The sequence below is a fragment of the Sipha flava genome, unplaced genomic scaffold (genome assembly GCF_003268045.1).
Source record: "Sipha flava isolate LNK unplaced genomic scaffold, YSA_version1 104_pilon_pilon, whole genome shotgun sequence".
NCBI lineage: Eukaryota > Metazoa > Arthropoda > Insecta > Hemiptera > Aphididae > Sipha > Sipha flava.
Genome location: NW_020271718.1, coordinates 1,955,943 through 1,973,896, shown reverse-complemented (window position 1 = coordinate 1,973,896; position 17,954 = coordinate 1,955,943). Strand labels below are relative to the sequence as shown.

Below are 17,954 nucleotides of genomic sequence, written 5' to 3'. Positions count from 1 at the left end.
ACAACTAATTGTATGCTTAGATAACATTTTTTAGACTAGAAAAATATTTATATTAAAAAGCGGAAATTATTTAGTGCTTATAGCGGCACAATGGTATAAATCTGGCCTTAGTATCAGTAGCCGATCTTAGATCGCCGTTTGCATTCGCGATTGCGCAATAGATACCCTACCTTTATACAAATACAATTTATACTAGATAAATGAAAGTTTTGCAAAAAAATTATCAAAAAATTAATAATAGTGATTTTGTCAAGATGATTTATGTTCACAGATATATTTCATTAAACCAAAAATTATTATAATATTAATTAATTTATTTCCATTTATTTACATGTATAAAAGAGAACTTAGTTCAAATTTTATTTCAAAATATATAGTATAAAATTAAAATAAATTAATATTTTATCCGTAATATCTAGTCTATTTACACGAAAAATTAATATATAACTGACTCCATATGATAAAATGATTGTATTTTTAAATAATAATAGCTTTGATTTTCCAAGCAGCAACCAATACTATGTAACTTTAGATAAAAACTACATGTGTTAATTTTTTTTTGTTTAAACAAGTGATTAAATAAAAAAAAATTTTTATTATTAAAAATAATTTCAATATCATTTCACATGGATGATATTTCATTGTACATTAAAATAATATAAATTGAAAAATCAAACCAATTCAGATATTAAAATAAAAACATTATAAACCCATTATAAAGTATGAATTATTAATAAATCCTTGAAATATAAATTAAATATTTGGTAAAATATACATCTAAATTGATATATTTATTTTTTGTTATTATTAACAAAACATTTTTATTTTTTTTTTTTTTTACTTGAATCAGTCATATACCAAAGATTTTATAATCATAATATTATATTATACTGTTAATACAAATAAAATATTATTATAACAATGTAGTTATAACAGTTATTTTATAATGTAAAAAACATGTAAACATTAACTTTTTCACTGTCTGAAATATATACATTTTATAATATATTCTATTTGTCCATTTCAAGAGCAGCGAATTGTTCTTCATCCATTTCAGTTACCATTAAATTACCATCAGGTAATTGTAATACAACTCTGCGTGGACCACCTATTTAAAACCTTTTATTAGTCATTGAATTAAGCATAGAAAAAATACTAAAATAAAATGAAACATGCCTCCAGGAGCTGGCTCTCCAGCATCAATAATTTGGGCGACCAATTGATCTTGATCTTCTTGCATAACTTGAGGTTCTTGTGCATAATTTTCACTTGGTTGTATAACAACTTGGCCACCTTGTTCAGTAGCTGATACTGGTACATATTGACCCGTTTCATTATCTTTTATATACATATTACCTGCATCATCCGTGACCAAGTTTCCTAAATCCAGCTAAAATAAATAAAAAGTTTTTCATAAATTATAAAAAAAAAAAAAATGCAAATATAACTGGGTGTAATGCAATCTAAGGGCTAAAACTCTGTATTAATGCTGTTAATAATTTTTCTAGATTTAAGATAAAAGGTATAGTTCTTCAATTTGACTGATTTCCATGACTCTACTTATATGTATTTTATATCTATCGGTTTCCCAAACACCATATGTTGCCTAAATATTGCATATTTGTTTAACATAATATGACAAAATTAACTTTTTCTTACAAAGAAAAATTAATTGAATTCATAAAAAAATAAAAAAGTTATTTATGAATTATAAAGATAATAATGTACAACAATAAAATTTGGATAAATATTGCCAACAAGAAAAAAAAAAAATTTGGTATGTATAAAATTAAATAATTTAAAGTATTAGACACCTATTAGACAAACAACTTAGATAGAATATCAGTATAAATTTCTGATAAATTATTGAGGGGATGACTATAGGTGCTAATGATTAATCTTCTTCAAATATAAGAATAAAATAATTTTATTATTAATGATACTCATATTATATTTATAAAATAATAAAACACAAAATACATCTTGACGGTAAGAAAACTAAGACAATATAAAAAAAACATGATGTGAACTGAAGCTTTTGGAGTTTATAATTATTGGTTTCAGAAGTATCTTAGAAACAAGGTGATCATCAGCAACTAGTCACTTCTAGGAAACTGTACCTAAAGACTTAATTCAGTGTTTCTTAACCACTGCTTCGGGACAAAATGATGTATTGTGGAATTAGTCCAAGTATGTGGTAATGATATACTAGAAGCAAATTATGAATAGATTGGTATAATGAAATATATTAAGTTTTTTCGTTTAAGACTTATGAATTTAAGAATTCTAATTTCATTTTTTTTATTAAAAAGAAATATTAATATACAAGTAGATATTAAATTGAATAAGATTTTTGTTTGACCTTAACTTTATTTTTAATGTTTTCAATTATGATAATTTAACATGTTTCCATAACACAAACATAAAAAAACACGGACTTCTATTTATTAACAAGTTTAAACTCAAATAATTATTAAAAGTATTATAGCAATATAGTTTTGGCAAAAAGACTAAATATATAATTATATAGTTTATATGTAGAAATAAATCAAATATATGGCCGGGTGTATTGAGATATGTGTATTTTATAATCTGCTTCAAATTAAAAATTCATAATCTGGTAAATTAGTCAAAAAAGACCAAGTTCACATGAGTTTCATTGTTCCCCAGATTTTAACAGATAATTCAATTTAAAAATTAGTTTTTAACTAAGAGCTATGCATACCTGTTGTGGCATTAATTGACCAACAGAATTTCCAAAGTCATCTAACGCTATCATTCCTTCTTGATTTGTATTAGCTTGAATCATACTATTTCCATCTTCTGTAAGAAAAACACATTGCTGCCCATCTGTTTCACCATTTCCAGCCAATAATACTGTACCTCCACTGGCAGCTAATTGTGCAGCAGAAACCTTATAAATATATATAAAAGAAATTAACGAATATTCTTAAACACGACCAATTAACATTTCTATAAATTTATATTTAACAATAAAATTATTTAATTTTCTAGTTTTACCTGATAGAGCATGCCATCATCTCCTGTAATGGTTATCATACTATCTGCTTCTTCAGTAGACAAAATTAAACGCCCAGACTCATCTGTGAGAATGGCAGGCTGTCCTGGAAACTGTTGATTTACCTGTGGTTCCTGTTTTTGTTGTATTTTTCGTGCTGGAACATTTAGTGAACTATGGGGTTTTGAAATTCCAGAACTCACATGTAACGACTTGTTACTAAATAAATTATTAAATATATTAGTAAAGATAAATTATTTTATAAAACAGAAAATATTCATATTAAACAATTCATACCTATTATTTGGCCTTGAATTAGGTTTTTTCATACGTATGCCCGAGTTAGATGCAGCTGGAATGTCTTTATAATTTACAAAACTTTGTCTGGATTGATGATGTATCATTTGGGGAGTACGATTTACTTTTTCAGGTTCACTTATTGATATCATTGAATTTTGATTTCCTAAATTTCCAGTTCCAGGTTCCATCTTCAAAATATAATACATTAATTATATACATAATTACTACATATGAAAAATGAATTTACTTTTATAAGCGTTGGTAAAAGAGAATTATCATTTTGTCTACTCATCATGGATGTATCATTGAGAGTAATCATTGACTTAGGACTTGATGGTGGTGTAGGCTCTGGTGTTTTTTCACCTTCAGCTTTCATTAACCTTTTTCCAGTTGTTGGACAAAGTGTTAATGGTCTATTTGGACTATTAGGTGGAATTGAAACATCTGAAATAACGAATAAAATTTATATTTGGATTGTAAGTGTCATGACAAACTTTTGATGACAAACGTCATGATAATGCTTTAAGTAAAAACCTATTCTTAATTGCGGCTAATAACCGCTGCTGTCGTGACCATTATATTGGATTTTCAAAAGCTATATAACTTACTAAAAATTATTTAAGGATTATTAATTAAATTTCTGAATCAGGATGTAAGTCATCAAAAATCTGTCAAAAAATATTGTGAAAAACTTGTATCAAAAGAAAATTTAAATATTAAGAACCTTCTGATGGGAAATGGTCCGACAGGCCGCCGTCATCAGTGTCGGATGCCGTGTCTTCCCAAAATTCTAACTGCTCTGGGGTGTTATAAGCGTAAGCACCTGGAAAATATTGGCCATGAACAGCAGCGATTAATTTCGCACGTCTTAAGTACTTATTATTTGAGAGAACTGCTATTTATAATAGCTTTTGTTTTTATAAAAAAATATAGTAGGATAATTGATAGTAAAATGTATATAGCATTTTGTTTCTAATTAGATTTAAATGTTATATTTAAAACATAAATTTAAACTTATATTTAAGTTCAATACTACTAAATAAAGACATAGACTGATTAAATCAAAATACAAATGCAATATCCAAAAGAAAATCATAGATAAAATAAATAACACATTAATTGATTAAATCAAATCAATTTTTTTTTTAAATCTTTGCCCATGATTTCATATATATTTTATATAGGACTGTGAAACATTACTTCATTTTTAATTGTATTAATTAGGTAACACTTTAATGTCCTAGATTGGTATACATGAAATGTATTAATTAGCTAAAATGTATTAGAGAATAAATGCCAACTTAAGATAAAAACAGTAATCATATTTAAAATAAATAAAAACAAAAGCAATTACCTAAGATATTTCTTACTTTTAACAAATTAAATAAAAAAAAAGAATAACTTAAAAAAAAAAAAGCAATAAATAAATTAACAGTAAACAGAATTACCTTGTTGTACTCTATTATTCAGAGTACGCCTTGGAACAAATGTCACATTACTATTAGGAGCTTTAATTCCAGAAGATCCTTGTGGTTTCTAAAATAATAATAAAATAAGTTGGCATTAATGAAATTATAAAAAAAAAAAAGTATAGCGAATCTTAAGATTAATACCTGAAGCAAAGTCTTCTCAACCTCTGGATTAGCAGCAGCAACTTTATGCAAAAATGGTCTAGGTTTCACAGCAGCTTGGATTTTTGTGGGCGGAGGGATAAATGGTCTAAAACCATATAAAGAAATATAAATACAGATAACTATTAAATAGTGAAATAATATAATAAGCTTACTTTTTATTAGTATAGGATTTCATTAAGGGAGACGCCTGGTGTACAGTTTCTCTTGCTTTAGCTAGATCAAGAGTTTTTTTTTGCGGTAGAAGTGCTTGAGCTCCATCAGCATAAACTACTTTTCCTTTTTTCGGCTCATCTCGATGTTTCATCATCATCATCATAGTTTGAGTTTTATCACTGTCATTTAATCTGGTAAATCCATCTAAATTAGAAAATAAATAAATACCAGATTGTGGTACTTGATTAGTTTCTAATTTTACAAAGCCTTTCATTGATGCTAAAGTGACCTAAAAATAACCCATTCAAAAATTATTAATAGTTTTAACCTTATTAAAACATTAGAATGCAATAAATATATTACATACTTGTGTTAAATGAGGTGAAATTTGTAATAAACCTAAATCAGAATTTCTATGAACATTATTAAAATGAGACAAATGATTCTTAATCTTTTTAACACGTTCCTCGCGTTTTAACACAGGAAAGATTGATGGTCTAGTGACACTTCTTGAAACATTATATTTAATACGTTCTTCCATTGTCAGTTGACCTATAGTATTAGACATGAGTAAAAAAATATATTACCAACATATTTTAAACATTATGAAGAAAAGAATGTAATAAATGAAATGTTATTTTTTTCAAAAAATTAATAAATATAAATTAAGATCGAATAATAATAGGAATACTAATATTAATTGTTAAAATTTTAATCTATAATAAATATTGATTACATTAATTTTAATAAAAACTATTTTTTATTGGAATTTCCAAGTTATTAAGAATTACAAAAATTAATGACAAAAACTATTGATGATTTAATAAGACAAATTAAATTAATGAGTGTAAATTTAATAAATATAATTTGATCTAAAAAATATCAAGTGATTATTTAAATTAATTAATTAGAAAAAAACAAATAATTTAGTTTATTTTTATTTTTTAACTGTTTTTTATTTTTATTTAAGATTAAAGATATTTCATTACTTTCATTAACTAAAAGTAAACTTTTATACTAATATTTAATATATCACTATTGATTAAGGATATTAAAGAAAATTAATTAGTTTTATAGATCTTTAATTTATCACATACTTACATTTTAATATTAATAATAAAATAAATATAAAAATATCCAAATTAAATAGAATTTCTACTGTATGTATATATTATGTAGTAATGAATTTGGTTTACCTCTAGGAACGATTTTTCCCAAGTTTACATTAGGTTCTACATTTTCATCAACTAATGCATTTGATTTCTGTAAAGACGGATCATCCCACTCTTCGTCCTCAGAATCTTGATGAAAGTATTTTTTCTTTAAAACTGGAACATCTTCATCTTCTTCTTCTTCTTCTAACATAGCATAATCACGTTTTAATATATTTTGTTGAGTTGACTTATTTTCAACTGGTTCTTCATTAGATTTCATGGTACCACACCAATATTTAACTTGATCCATAGCTTTTTGTTTACTGCTTCGTACTGGCCTCCTTTTTAATACAAAAAAATAAAAATACATTTATAACTAAATACAGTAAAATAATAAAAACAATTAAATAAATGACAGATTAAAAAAAAAAAAGAAATTTATATTTTCTAAAAGTTTAATAAATCTGGTATCTAATTAAAACTGAAAAAACAATGTAAACTTATTTAACTAATATGCAATTTTAATCATTACTAGAGAACATAACAAAGTATACTAAAACTTACCCTGCTAATCCAATTTGTTCAACTTGTGATTGAGGGGATATTTTTGGTTTAACTACTCCTCCAATACTTTGAATCTGTTCAATCTTACGTGGGCGTCCAGGTCCAGGTCTTTTCCCAGCAGGAGTTGAAGCTGTACCATTCTTCATTAATGAATCTTCGTATTGTTTTATAAGATGGGTGCATGCAGACATATTGTCAGCAGGTTCCCAGGTATTCTGTTCAGGAGGGTAACCTTCCCATTTCAATAAATATTCAAACACTCTTTTTTTCTGATTAAAACGACGTGCAACAACTCTTTCAACTATAAACTCTTGACCAGAAGGAAATTCACCACTAGGTTTCATAACTACAGGTGGTATATCTTCTACTACATCATTTGCAGAGTTTGAATCAAGCTTGATAATCTAAAATTAACAAAATAAATGTTTTTAAGTATTGTTAAACAATTATTAAATATGCATAAGATATACAGAAAAATAGTGCAGACCTTATTAGGAATATTTTTAGCGAATTCATCATAGGTATGAATAGTTTTTCCAGCTTCGATCCAACAGTCTTTCACACTTTCAGGTAGAGTACACCACATTTGATAAACTTTCCATGCTTCTTGATTTTCCGCTGCAAAATATTATAAATAATGATGAAGCATTTAAAAATGTATAATATTTATGAAATATTTTAAAATGAATTTACCAATGTGTTTAGCTTGAGAATTTTTCCACAACAAAAATCCAAGAATTTTAGGTTTGTTATCCTAAAGTAAAACATTATTATAAAATAAAAACAAATATTAAAAAAAAAAATCATTGAACCAAGAAAAATATTGAATATTTTTAATCACTTTTCCCTTTAGAAGTAATTTAATTATTTGTTAATTAAATTATATGCTATCCATTAATAAATACAATTTTTTATTATTTTTTTTTCAATATATATCATTAAACTAATCTTAAAACTTAAAGTAATATACCAAAAATAATTTACCAAAGTATAGATCAATTATGATAAATTTAAAAATGAAAGAATTATGTTAATAATAAATTATTTTGAGAAAATCTAAATAAAATGTTGTCATAAGTTTTCAATATTTAAAAACAATTATAATTAAGTATAATAAATAATAGATTTCATAGTAATTAATAAGAAATAGTTGACAAGTACCGCAGAATTTTGGTCACGAAATGCAGATATTTTTTTACACGTTCCGCCAACTTTATGTTCTTGAAATTCTTCAATAAAATGAAATCCTACGTGGCATAAACCACATACCAATACATCTACATTGGTAAGTTCTTGTTTCATAGCTATTAAAAATAAAAATGACATTAATATAAATATTAAAGAAATCTGTTGTTTTTAAAACAAATTACCAGTTCCATCTGTTTCAGCTTCATCAACTTTTGTAACTATAGCTTCATCTACTTCTTGGCTCATTTTTACAAAATTTATCTTCACATAGAAACTGAAATCCTATAAAATTTTTTTATAATTTACATTTTATTTTTCAAATTAATTATTTTGCTCTACCATTACATCATAAAATTTAGTTTTCATTTCAATACTATCAAAATGCAATAAAATTATAAACAAAATATTAGCTTGTAAAGTAAAACAATTTATTGGATAATTATCAATTAAGTTGCATACCAGTATCTGCTATTTCATCTTAGTTCAAAATTGAAAAACTTTAATACTTTTAAATAAAAATATTAAAAAATGTATAAACATTTTCAAGTTGATGATAGAAAGTAAAAAATGTTAATGTATTTTATATATTTATAATAAATCAATAATTTTTAGATTTCATAGGTATATAATAAAATTATAAGAAAACAAATGAGTATATTTTGTTATTATAGTTTAAGGTTTCAACACAAAGGTTTAACTAGTATTTCTTAAAACTTTGGTAATTTACAAATACTTTATTTTTAAAATGTTAAGAATTTACATTGAAAATATGTACATTTAATGCATTATACGTTGAGAATATTCAAACAGAATGTAAATTTTACTTTTGAAAATAAAGAAGCAGAGTAACTTATTGAAGTGCTAACATACTGCACAATTTATTTCAATAAAAATTTAGTATAAATTAACTTTATACAATAAGTTATTAAAAATCATAAATGTACTTGGTAAAAATGTTTCAAATTCCAGTATTCAAATTGTTTAAAGATTTAATCCATCATCACATGGATAAAGAGGTAAACAACAGTAAGATTATTTAAAAGCCATACCCATCGTATTTTATATATAAACAAGTTGTAAAAGTCATTTGATTTTCATTAAACTGAAAAATATTCTACAGATTAAACAGCAATATGAAACCATCAACGGTATAATAAAACCTTCATGGGAAACATAATACTGTAAAAATAGATGAGCGTAGCGGGTAAGTAGTGTAAAAAAACTAACCAAACAAAATACGAGTAAATCTATAGTTTTGACAAAAGTTATGCGACACTTTCGAAGGTGTTTACACGGCGATGAGAGTTAGCGCGTAAGGTAGGTGGTTCGTTTATGCCAAATCGACAAAGGGATTGGAGTCCACAACGTTACTAAGCACGTTTACCTGTTAGAAGAACACTTTTGTTGGCACTTTTCTAAACCGATGGTCGAGTTTAAAACAAATAAATGGCGCCACATTTATTACAACAGCATATTGACTGCGACGATGCTGTTGGTAAAATAACAAGCGGCGACACGTTTTAAAATACGCGCAAAAACTCTGTTATCAACGAAAAGCTCGTAAGCTCGGTAAAGAAAAAAAACTACGGCGGCGGCGGTGACGACGACGACGGACAGCGGTAACGACTACCAACAAATTGTATAACCTTAATTTGATCGCACCGAAACCCGAACGAGAGGAAACCTTGTTCTGCGAGAAACGGACCGAACACGAACGAGGAGAAAAGCGCGCACTCACGGGTACGCACGCACGCACACGCACGGACCCAAGCGTCCTTTTTTTTTTCACACCGAATTCAATATATTTCCTCCTACTAATCGCCGCGGAACTATCGTAAGACGGTACGCTCTGCTTAAGTTGGTGCCTACTTGTTCGCGTGCGAGAAAAATTTCGCGGAGAAAAATTATCGAACCGTCGCAGCGGCGTTCGGACGCGCGAATTTCGTACTTACTTATCTTGATGGAAACACGCAATTTTTCCAGATAAAATTTATTCAAAATTCTATTGATGTGATACGAAACCGACGTCAAAATGGTGGACGAGGGCGGTTGCGGTCGTTGTACATAGGTAGCGCCCGAGCACGGAATGCCGTTTGCAACGTTCCGCCGGCTGCGATTGGATGGCGGCAGTCATGTGACCGCTGCATCGATTCCTTGCTACTACCAGCGCCCGCTGCCGTCACCGTCACCGCCGCCACCCCATCAGTGCAACGCGTAACAACGGGGCCGCCTCGACGCACGCACGCACGCGAAGTACACTCACTCACACGTACGCAACGCATCGCCGTACGAACGCTCGCGCTCGCGCACGCACACGCTCGCCGCGTACCATACCGTTTACCGTCCGCAACTCACCCACACCACGAGACGATGCCCACACGGTCACAAATCACAATGCACATGCGTTGCTCTCGGTACGGACTCCCCGTCTCCGCCCGTTCCGTTTTCGTATTATCGCCTGCCGAGTGCGTTGCGTGAGAGTCGTCGACGCCTTTGCGCCGACGACGAATCCGTGTTACACAACACGTTTTTGTTGCTACCGTTTCGTTTTGATTTCGATTTTGTCTTCCGGTATCGCTCGAACTCGGGGCAAACAAAACGCAACAGTTTTCGGAAATACGAAAATAGAAATAAAAATCTGGAATGTTATAGCCTACCCGTGTTTTCCCATGTGTTGTTATCCGTGTACATCGTTAATTTCCTGACAGCGACAGTCCTGTTATATATATATTTCTCTTGATGATTATATTTTTCTAAATTTTCCTATATAATATTTTTCCTGCGTACAATACTCAATGCGTACCACATAATACCTCTCACCACCCGTAAATATTGAGGAGAAAAAACCAATTGAGTTATCGTTGTTTTCAGACGAACTACGTTTTTTTTTAATATCTATATATTACCACAGAATAATAAATGTCATTACCGAGATCACGAGGGTTCCTCCGATAGTCCTAATGAAAAAGTAACCAGCATGCGTTTTACATTAGTTATTCCACACTTTTAACGTGCCCGCATAATACTGTGTGCGACATAACACATTTTACGTAGCATGTAATAATCGTATGCGTTCTGCTGTGCAAGCGGAGTCGTTTTTTTTTATCATTTCAGTCGTGCGTATTTAAAACAATATGCTGATTATAACTCAAGACAAAAACCAAACAACTTGTTGATATCACCACTGAATTCCGTTTTCAACATCTGCATATCTTATGACAATATGGAATATTACCTAATTCTAATTGTAATTTCAACAGTCGGTGTCTGATATTTAAACAGATGCATCGTACATTTAATTCATTCACTCACACACTCATATATACACACACATATGAATATTACATAAAATTAGATAAAAACAAATACATATTTTTTTAAATAAGGTTTTAATAGCTGATTTATAAAATAAAATTACCTCAGACTTGATCAAAGACAACAATAAACAATTTAATAGTTTTTAATCTTTTCAAATGTTCACTTATGAACTTCAAACATTAAAAATAGGACCTAGTCTTGAAATATAAATTGGCATATAATACCTTGAAGACTTAAATATATATTAAAAGAAAGAGATTTATAGTCAAAAGCCTTTACTAATGAATTAAAATTAAACAAAATTTAAAATAAAATAGCAATGTAAAATATATTAAATAATAAAATTATCTCAACTTGTAAAGCATGAACATTAAGTAAGCATTATATTTTGTGAATTAATTAAAGTAAATAAATAAAATGATCATTGTATTGAATTTGTAAACTTTATTTCAAAAATATTTCATTCGATTTAATTTTAGGATTTATCTCCAGATTTTTTCAATTTCTCTGCAACAACTTCCACTCGTGTGTTTAATGATTGCAAATTAGAGTTAATTTTTATCATATTTTCGTTTATATGAGATTCAATAGTTTTAAGAAATGCTCCATTTTTTTCAATATTTTGATAATTTTCTGCGTGTTGGGCATTCAGGTTGCTAATTGTCACAACTAATTTTCCAACTGAAATAAAATATAACCATTACATTTTAAAGGTTGTTTAAACTTAGATAATTTCCTTTTTATTCTAAAATACTCATTATTTATTATGGTACTGTTACAGTACTACAATAATATTAAATATATAAACAATACTTCATTCAAAGGTCATTTAAATTATTAAGTAATATCTTACCTTTTTGGTGCAATGATTCTAATGCTACCATCCTTTGTAGAACATCTGGTAATAAATGTGCTTCTTTTTTAGCTTTAAGAACTGTTTCATAAAGTTCATTTATTTTTTTGTCTTTTTCATTATCTTGACCATCTAATTTTGCAGCTGTTTGTTCAAGTTTAGGTAATAAATTAGAAACTCGAGTATCGACTGCATCTAATTGAGATGAATCTAGAACAGACAGTTGTCCTAATAATAGACGAACTGCTTCAATTAAACCACCATTCTCGCAAATACCTAACCGTTTCTGGAAATATTAAAAAATTTGATTATAATTTATCAATAATAGCAAAATATTTATAAGAGAATTTGTCAAATATATAAACTTAAGGTCAACTATAATTTGTATATTTATACACTGCATACAAATGTAGCAATAAAAAGTAAAGTAGTATACTAGTACCAATAATTATATTATATAAATTATATAATAATTTATATAATCTAAATTCTTAAGGCAATTTAAAATTAATTATTTTTGGACATAACAGTTTGAGTAAATGAGTAAATTTATATGTAAGTAAATAATGCATACTTTTACTTATAAATGTCTTTAGTTTCCAATTTTTACACAGCAGTATTTTCATTTAATTTTGAAGCCTATGCCATCATTCATGCCCTTCAACTTTTTTTTTCTATAAATTCCCAAAAATTTCAAATTGTTTCTGATTCTCAATCATGCCTACTTTCTCTTCAATCAAACCCCTTCAACTCTTCTATTTCTCTACTAATTTCATAATAAAATCTCTAACACGTCAATTTCTCTTATCACATTAAGCCATCGAATTCCTTTGGGTTCGTTGGTTTCCTAGGTAATGATACAGCTGATCAACTAGCCACCTCTACCAAAAACATAATTGTTCCTTCTTCATTAAAAATTAACACTTCTGATTTACTTCACATTATTCACAAAATTCTAAAAAAAGCCTTTGGTCTTCTCTTTCCTTTAATTTCACTACCTGTCACAGATCTATATTACCTTGTATACCTAACTCCCCTTGGTTCCATGATCTGAATCTAACTCAATCCACAATTGTCTCTTTTTCTTGTTTCCCCTATGCATTCTCCACAACCATAAAGTCGTTTATGACCTTCATCACATTCTCTTTTCTTGCCATCATAAATAACTGATAATTTAAAATTAATAAGGGACTTTAAATCAATTATTAAATTTTTTTTTTAATAAACAAGAATCATCAAGATTTCCTAACTTATTTCAATTAACAATAATAAATTTAACATAATTTTAGTTTCAAAATATTAAAAACATGAAATATTATCTTACTAATGATAAAGCACCAGAACCAACTGTTCCTTCTAATTTACGCAAACGTTCTTCCAGTCGAGATATTTGAGACACTTGATCAAGTTGTGCTCTATTAGGTCTTATAAGAGCTTGGAAATTCAATGCCTGAGAAACATTTTCCTTAGTAACTTGTGATTTATCATTAATATCTGGTTGTTTTTTTAACAATTCAGTAACTGTCTCTATGTACTTTCTAAAACATACATAACATTTCATTTAAATTATTAATAAACAGTTAAGAGTGTTATATAAGAGTATCTGTATTTTAAACTTAGGCGCAAGGGGAGTGCATCTGGTGCACGTTCATAAAGCCCCACAGGAGCGGAGCTCTCTATAAAAAAACAAATATATAATTTACAAAAAAAATAATATTGTTTTTCAAACCACAGTTGAAATAATAGTTTTGTAATATTTTGGAGAACAGTGCCAATGTAATGTGTTTTTAAAAATACTGGTTATTGAATTTGATGAATATAATATTTGTTATATTTTTATTAACAGTAGTTGTCACATATTGTTTTATTTAAATTATTTTGCACGGGGCCTTGCAATTTTTATCGCCGGTCATGCTTAAACTTATAGAAACATATTAGAACATGATGGAAAAAAAAATATTACAATATTAACATTAACATATACAAAATAAATATTAATGTAAATTCATTATTATTAAGTAGACTTTATTTTAAAATTTGCTATATCTAAATTTAAACAATTTATATCAATATCATGATAATATATGTTTATGATACAATATTGAATATTTAAAAAAAAATAATTTTTTTAAAAAAATTAAGTTATAATTAAAATGTTAGACTATTGAAAATACATTTTGAAAAATAAATGAATATACCTAAAGTTATTGACAAATTAAATAGAAAATGATCTGAGAATGAATTCAATAAAACTGGATGGAACTGATTCAAGATAGATATGTGGTATGATAATATTATATTAATGGCTACAAAGCATAGTTACAATCATAGAAGAAAAAAAAATAAGTTAAATAAAAATTTACTTTTAAGAATTATTAACCGTTTTTACTTTTTTGTCAACATTTTAAACATATATCTAAGAACAAAGGCCATTAATTTATAAACAAGTCTATTTTTATAATACTTACTGCAAATTATCAATGTCAGACGCTCCTAACATTCCTAATTGTTGTTCTAAAGACTTTTCTACATTCAATGTAGATAATTTTAGTAAAACTGATTGCACTTGAGATCCTATGTTAGCACAGGACTGTTCATCGAGGTCATTTTTATTTTCCTACAACACAAGTGTAATAGATTAATTATAGTTTAGTTTCTGATTAATTTTCGGATGGATTACCACTCAATAATTTAGTCATGATCTTACATAATATGTTCCAACCTATCAACAATCCAACAAAAACAAAATCTAGTACTCCCAATACACCAAATAAAGTTGGTCAACAGTTATATTATAAAAAATATGATCAGCTCAAACAGTTAATCATTTTTTAGTAACAAGTAATAATTAAAGAATTATAAAAAATTAATATTGTTAATAAGTAATTAATATAAAAATTAATTAGACATAAAAAATAAAAATCTTAAGAATTATTGTGTAATATGTGCAAATATTTATGACCAGTTTTAATTTAAAAATTAAATTTTGTATAAAAACAAAATTTTTGATTAATTAAATTTAAATTAACTATATACAATGATCTTAAAAAAAATATTCTAAACCAAATCCATATTGAACAATATAATTTTTGAAAAATGTTATTTGTCAGAATTTTAAACCACTTCTAATAATAAAATAATATATACACATTAATTATTTTTAAATATTAAAACATAAAAATTAACCTGCAACGAATTAATTTCTTGAACCAATTCTTCAGTTTCCAACTTCAATCTATAATATTTTTCTAATGGGGTTTCTTTTTTTCCATGTGCTGCTAATTCCCAATGTTCACTGTTTAAATATTAAAAATTATATTTATAAAAATCAATAAATACAAGAAAAAGAAACTAGTGAATATATACTTTGATTTATATCCAGTTTTTAATGATCTACCCAATTTATCAGAAAAATCAATATTTTCTGAACTTAGAACTTCATCTTTAAATCGTTTAAATGCTTCAGTTGGTTCAACTTTAATGCGACTAATATCTTCATTATCCTTCATTAAAATGAAATTTATTTTTGGTATACACATAATTATATTAAATAAACTTAATTTTTTTTAAAAAAAAAAAATAAAATAAGAAAAATGTATTTAAATTTTACAAATGTACAGACACAATTTTCAAGCATTATTGTAACTTATTTCTGAATGTAGGTAATAAAAAAAAAATATTTCATAAAATTTATTTTAAAATTATAATAATTAATAAAAAAAATTTATTTATTTATTTATTTATATTAAACTTATAAATCTGTATAATATGTTAATACAGTTTATTAGTAAATACATATTAAACATTACCTCTTCTGCATAATCAAGTTGTTGGTCATCTTCAGGCAAATCAAAAGTTTCATAGACATCAGGTTGATCATAAGCCTAAAAAATAAATTAGAATCAAAAAATAACATAAATGATAACATTTTACAACTAAAATGAAGTATTCTAATTAATTAAATACATTGTTATAAGTTGAATGTTAATGTAAAATGAAATAGTATTATACTTCTAATACAAATTTACTGAAATCCATTAAATATTAGTTTAATAAATAATATATTTTATATTATAATTATTAATAATTATTAAAAAACAGCAGAGATATGGTAAAAGATTCTAAATAAGCGCACATATTATAGTTATAATTTAATATAATTTATTTTACAGACACTTTATGTTTGTTTAATATTTATTATTTCAAACAGTACTTATAAATGCATATATATTGTCAAAATCCAAAAATAAACACTTTTAAACTGAAAATTATTTAAAATATATTTATTTTACAAATAAAAAATCACTTTTCAGTACACCTTAATAACAAAATGAAAAATCAATATCACACCAACCCTATTATATAATATATTACAAATACATCAATATCAAAATGTCTACAAATAAATTTTCTAGTGTTTTATTTAAAAAAAAAAAAAAAACAATTAATTGTATATGGACATAAAGCTTAAATTTAAAAATCATTTAGAGATAAATAGTAATCTTTACAAAAAATTACTTACAATTCCTTTTAAATGTGCATATTTAGAATCAACAGCCATTTTTAATTAATCAAAATATTAGAAACAGAGAAATGTATTTACACAAAATATGTTTAAATATATTTTATTATATGGAAGGTAAATTAATCAATGCTATTGAACTTATGAAAGTTACAACCTTTGTTATAATTAAGTGCTCAAATTATCAACACTAGCAAGTATACAATAATTGTGCAGTCGACTTCAAGATACAATCATTAAAAGTTGTTGATAACAATATAAATAGATATCAATGTAATGATAAAACCAGAAGACAGACCGTGCCATCGTAGTCTTAGAACTCTTTGCAGCGCAAAATCTGCATTCTCATTCATTATGTGCCATGTAAATATATTCTTTTAGTTGATATTGATTGGAATATAATCTTAAAATAAATGAGTACAGATTAGTATTTGAAAGAAACGAATTCCATTTAAAAAAAAAAAAAATAAGGAGGATCATGAACTGTTCTGTTTTTTGATGAAATAGGAACGTTTTTCGTTTTTTCAAGTTCCAATTAACACAGATACCTAATTTTTTTTTTTTTATTTATTATTATTACATACACAATCTATACCTAAGGGTACAATAAGAGTTTTTGCTAAGTTAGATTAAATACAAGAATAAGCTTGATAAAAGCAGCCATCCAGGGATGACACTTTTAATTGAGGTTATATTAATTTATACATATATCTATATTTATATTATTCTTTTTTTTTTTTTTTATATTATTTAAAAATCTCTACACCAGTTGCGTTTTAAGCGCCTTGGAGGATTGCCCGGGATATCATTTGATGAAAGACCTTTAATTAGAGGATTAGAATAAGATGCTAGACGGTTGTGGAATCTTTTATAGCAAGTTATTGCTTCTTCTTTTACTATTTTGATTTTAAGGTCTGAGTGAAGGGTATGGTTTGAAACGTAAGGAGGGGAGTTAGTTAATTTCCTTAATGCAATATTTTGAAAAGCCTGTATTCGATTTAAATTTGATTTTATAGCATTTCCCCACAGTTGGAGACCATAAGTCCAAATACCTAATTTAAAGATACCTAATTAAAATTAAAATATATTTTTTCTTAGTAGTGTGTATTGCCAATTTAGTACCTAATCGTTATCGAGTACCGGCTATCGACTTTAATGTTAGGTATTCGTTTATCATTACAATAAAGTAATTTGTCACTTTATTAATCATTTTTTTATAAGTTATAATATAGGTAATATATATTGTAGA

General features: G+C 26.7%; 2 protein-coding genes across 6 annotated transcripts; both read right to left on the bottom strand.

The window, feature by feature from the left end:
• Positions 1-971: 971 nt before the first annotated feature.
• LOC112683223 lies at positions 972-10,127 on the bottom strand. 4 transcript variants are annotated; one of them, XM_025554150.1, is made up of 18 exons: positions 9,965-10,127; positions 8,195-8,294; positions 7,986-8,128; positions 7,518-7,578; positions 7,312-7,442; positions 6,825-7,228; positions 6,303-6,601; positions 5,474-5,658; positions 5,106-5,395; positions 4,933-5,038; positions 4,768-4,855; positions 4,044-4,142; positions 3,567-3,763; positions 3,317-3,507; positions 3,022-3,238; positions 2,726-2,914; positions 1,177-1,390; positions 1,011-1,108 (listed from the first exon to the last, which is right to left on the bottom strand). In XM_025554150.1, the coding sequence occupies exons 2-18, from the start codon at positions 8,256-8,258 to the stop codon at positions 1,011-1,013; spliced, it is 2,976 nt and encodes a 991-aa protein (XP_025409935.1). In that variant the 5' UTR covers positions 8,259-8,294; positions 9,965-10,127. The 4 variants fall into 4 exon arrangements, with proteins under 4 accessions (XP_025409949.1, XP_025409942.1, XP_025409935.1 ...); XM_025554143.1 differs by lacking the exon at positions 9,965-10,127 and adding an exon at positions 9,397-9,945; XM_025554164.1 differs by lacking the exons at positions 4,044-4,142; positions 9,965-10,127 and adding an exon at positions 9,397-9,944 and having other exon boundaries at positions 972-1,108.
• Positions 10,128-11,632: 1,505 nt separating this feature from the next.
• Positions 11,633-16,932, bottom strand: LOC112684181 (dynactin subunit 2). Of its 2 annotated transcripts, XM_025555549.1 has the most exons (8): positions 16,706-16,932; positions 15,993-16,067; positions 15,550-15,686; positions 15,370-15,478; positions 14,652-14,800; positions 13,508-13,721; positions 12,184-12,469; positions 11,633-12,011 (listed from the first exon to the last, which is right to left on the bottom strand). In XM_025555549.1, exons 1-8 carry the CDS (start codon positions 16,742-16,744, stop codon positions 11,806-11,808), a joined length of 1,215 nt encoding a protein of 404 aa, XP_025411334.1. In that variant the 5' UTR covers positions 16,745-16,932; the 3' UTR covers positions 11,633-11,805. The 2 variants fall into 2 exon arrangements, with proteins under 2 accessions (XP_025411334.1, XP_025411342.1); XM_025555557.1 differs by lacking the exons at positions 15,550-15,686; positions 16,706-16,932.
• Positions 16,933-17,954: the final 1,022 nt, after the last annotated feature.

Bases quoted from the DNA above. Each gene is read 5' to 3' on its own strand.
- LOC112684181 (XM_025555549.1), bottom strand. From the start codon at position 16,744: ATGGCTGTTGATTCTAAATATGCACATTTAAAAGGAATT. The intron at 14,801-15,369 runs GTTAATTTTTAT...CTTGTGTTGTAG, and splicing joins AAGAAATTAATTCGTTGCAG to GAAAATAAAAATGACCTCGA. The intron at 12,012-12,183 runs GTAAGATATTAC...ATTTTATTTCAG, and splicing joins AGAATCATTGCACCAAAAAG to TTGGAAAATTAGTTGTGACA.
- LOC112683223 (XM_025554150.1), bottom strand. From the start codon at position 8,258: ATGAGCCAAGAAGTAGATGAAGCTATAGTTACAAAAGTTGATGAAGCT. The intron at 7,229-7,311 runs GTCTGCACTATT...TGTTAATTTTAG, and splicing joins CTAAAAATATTCCTAATAAG to ATTATCAAGCTTGATTCAAA. The intron at 1,109-1,176 runs GCATGTTTCATT...GGTTTTAAATAG, and splicing joins TGGAGAGCCAGCTCCTGGAG to GTGGTCCACGCAGAGTTGTA.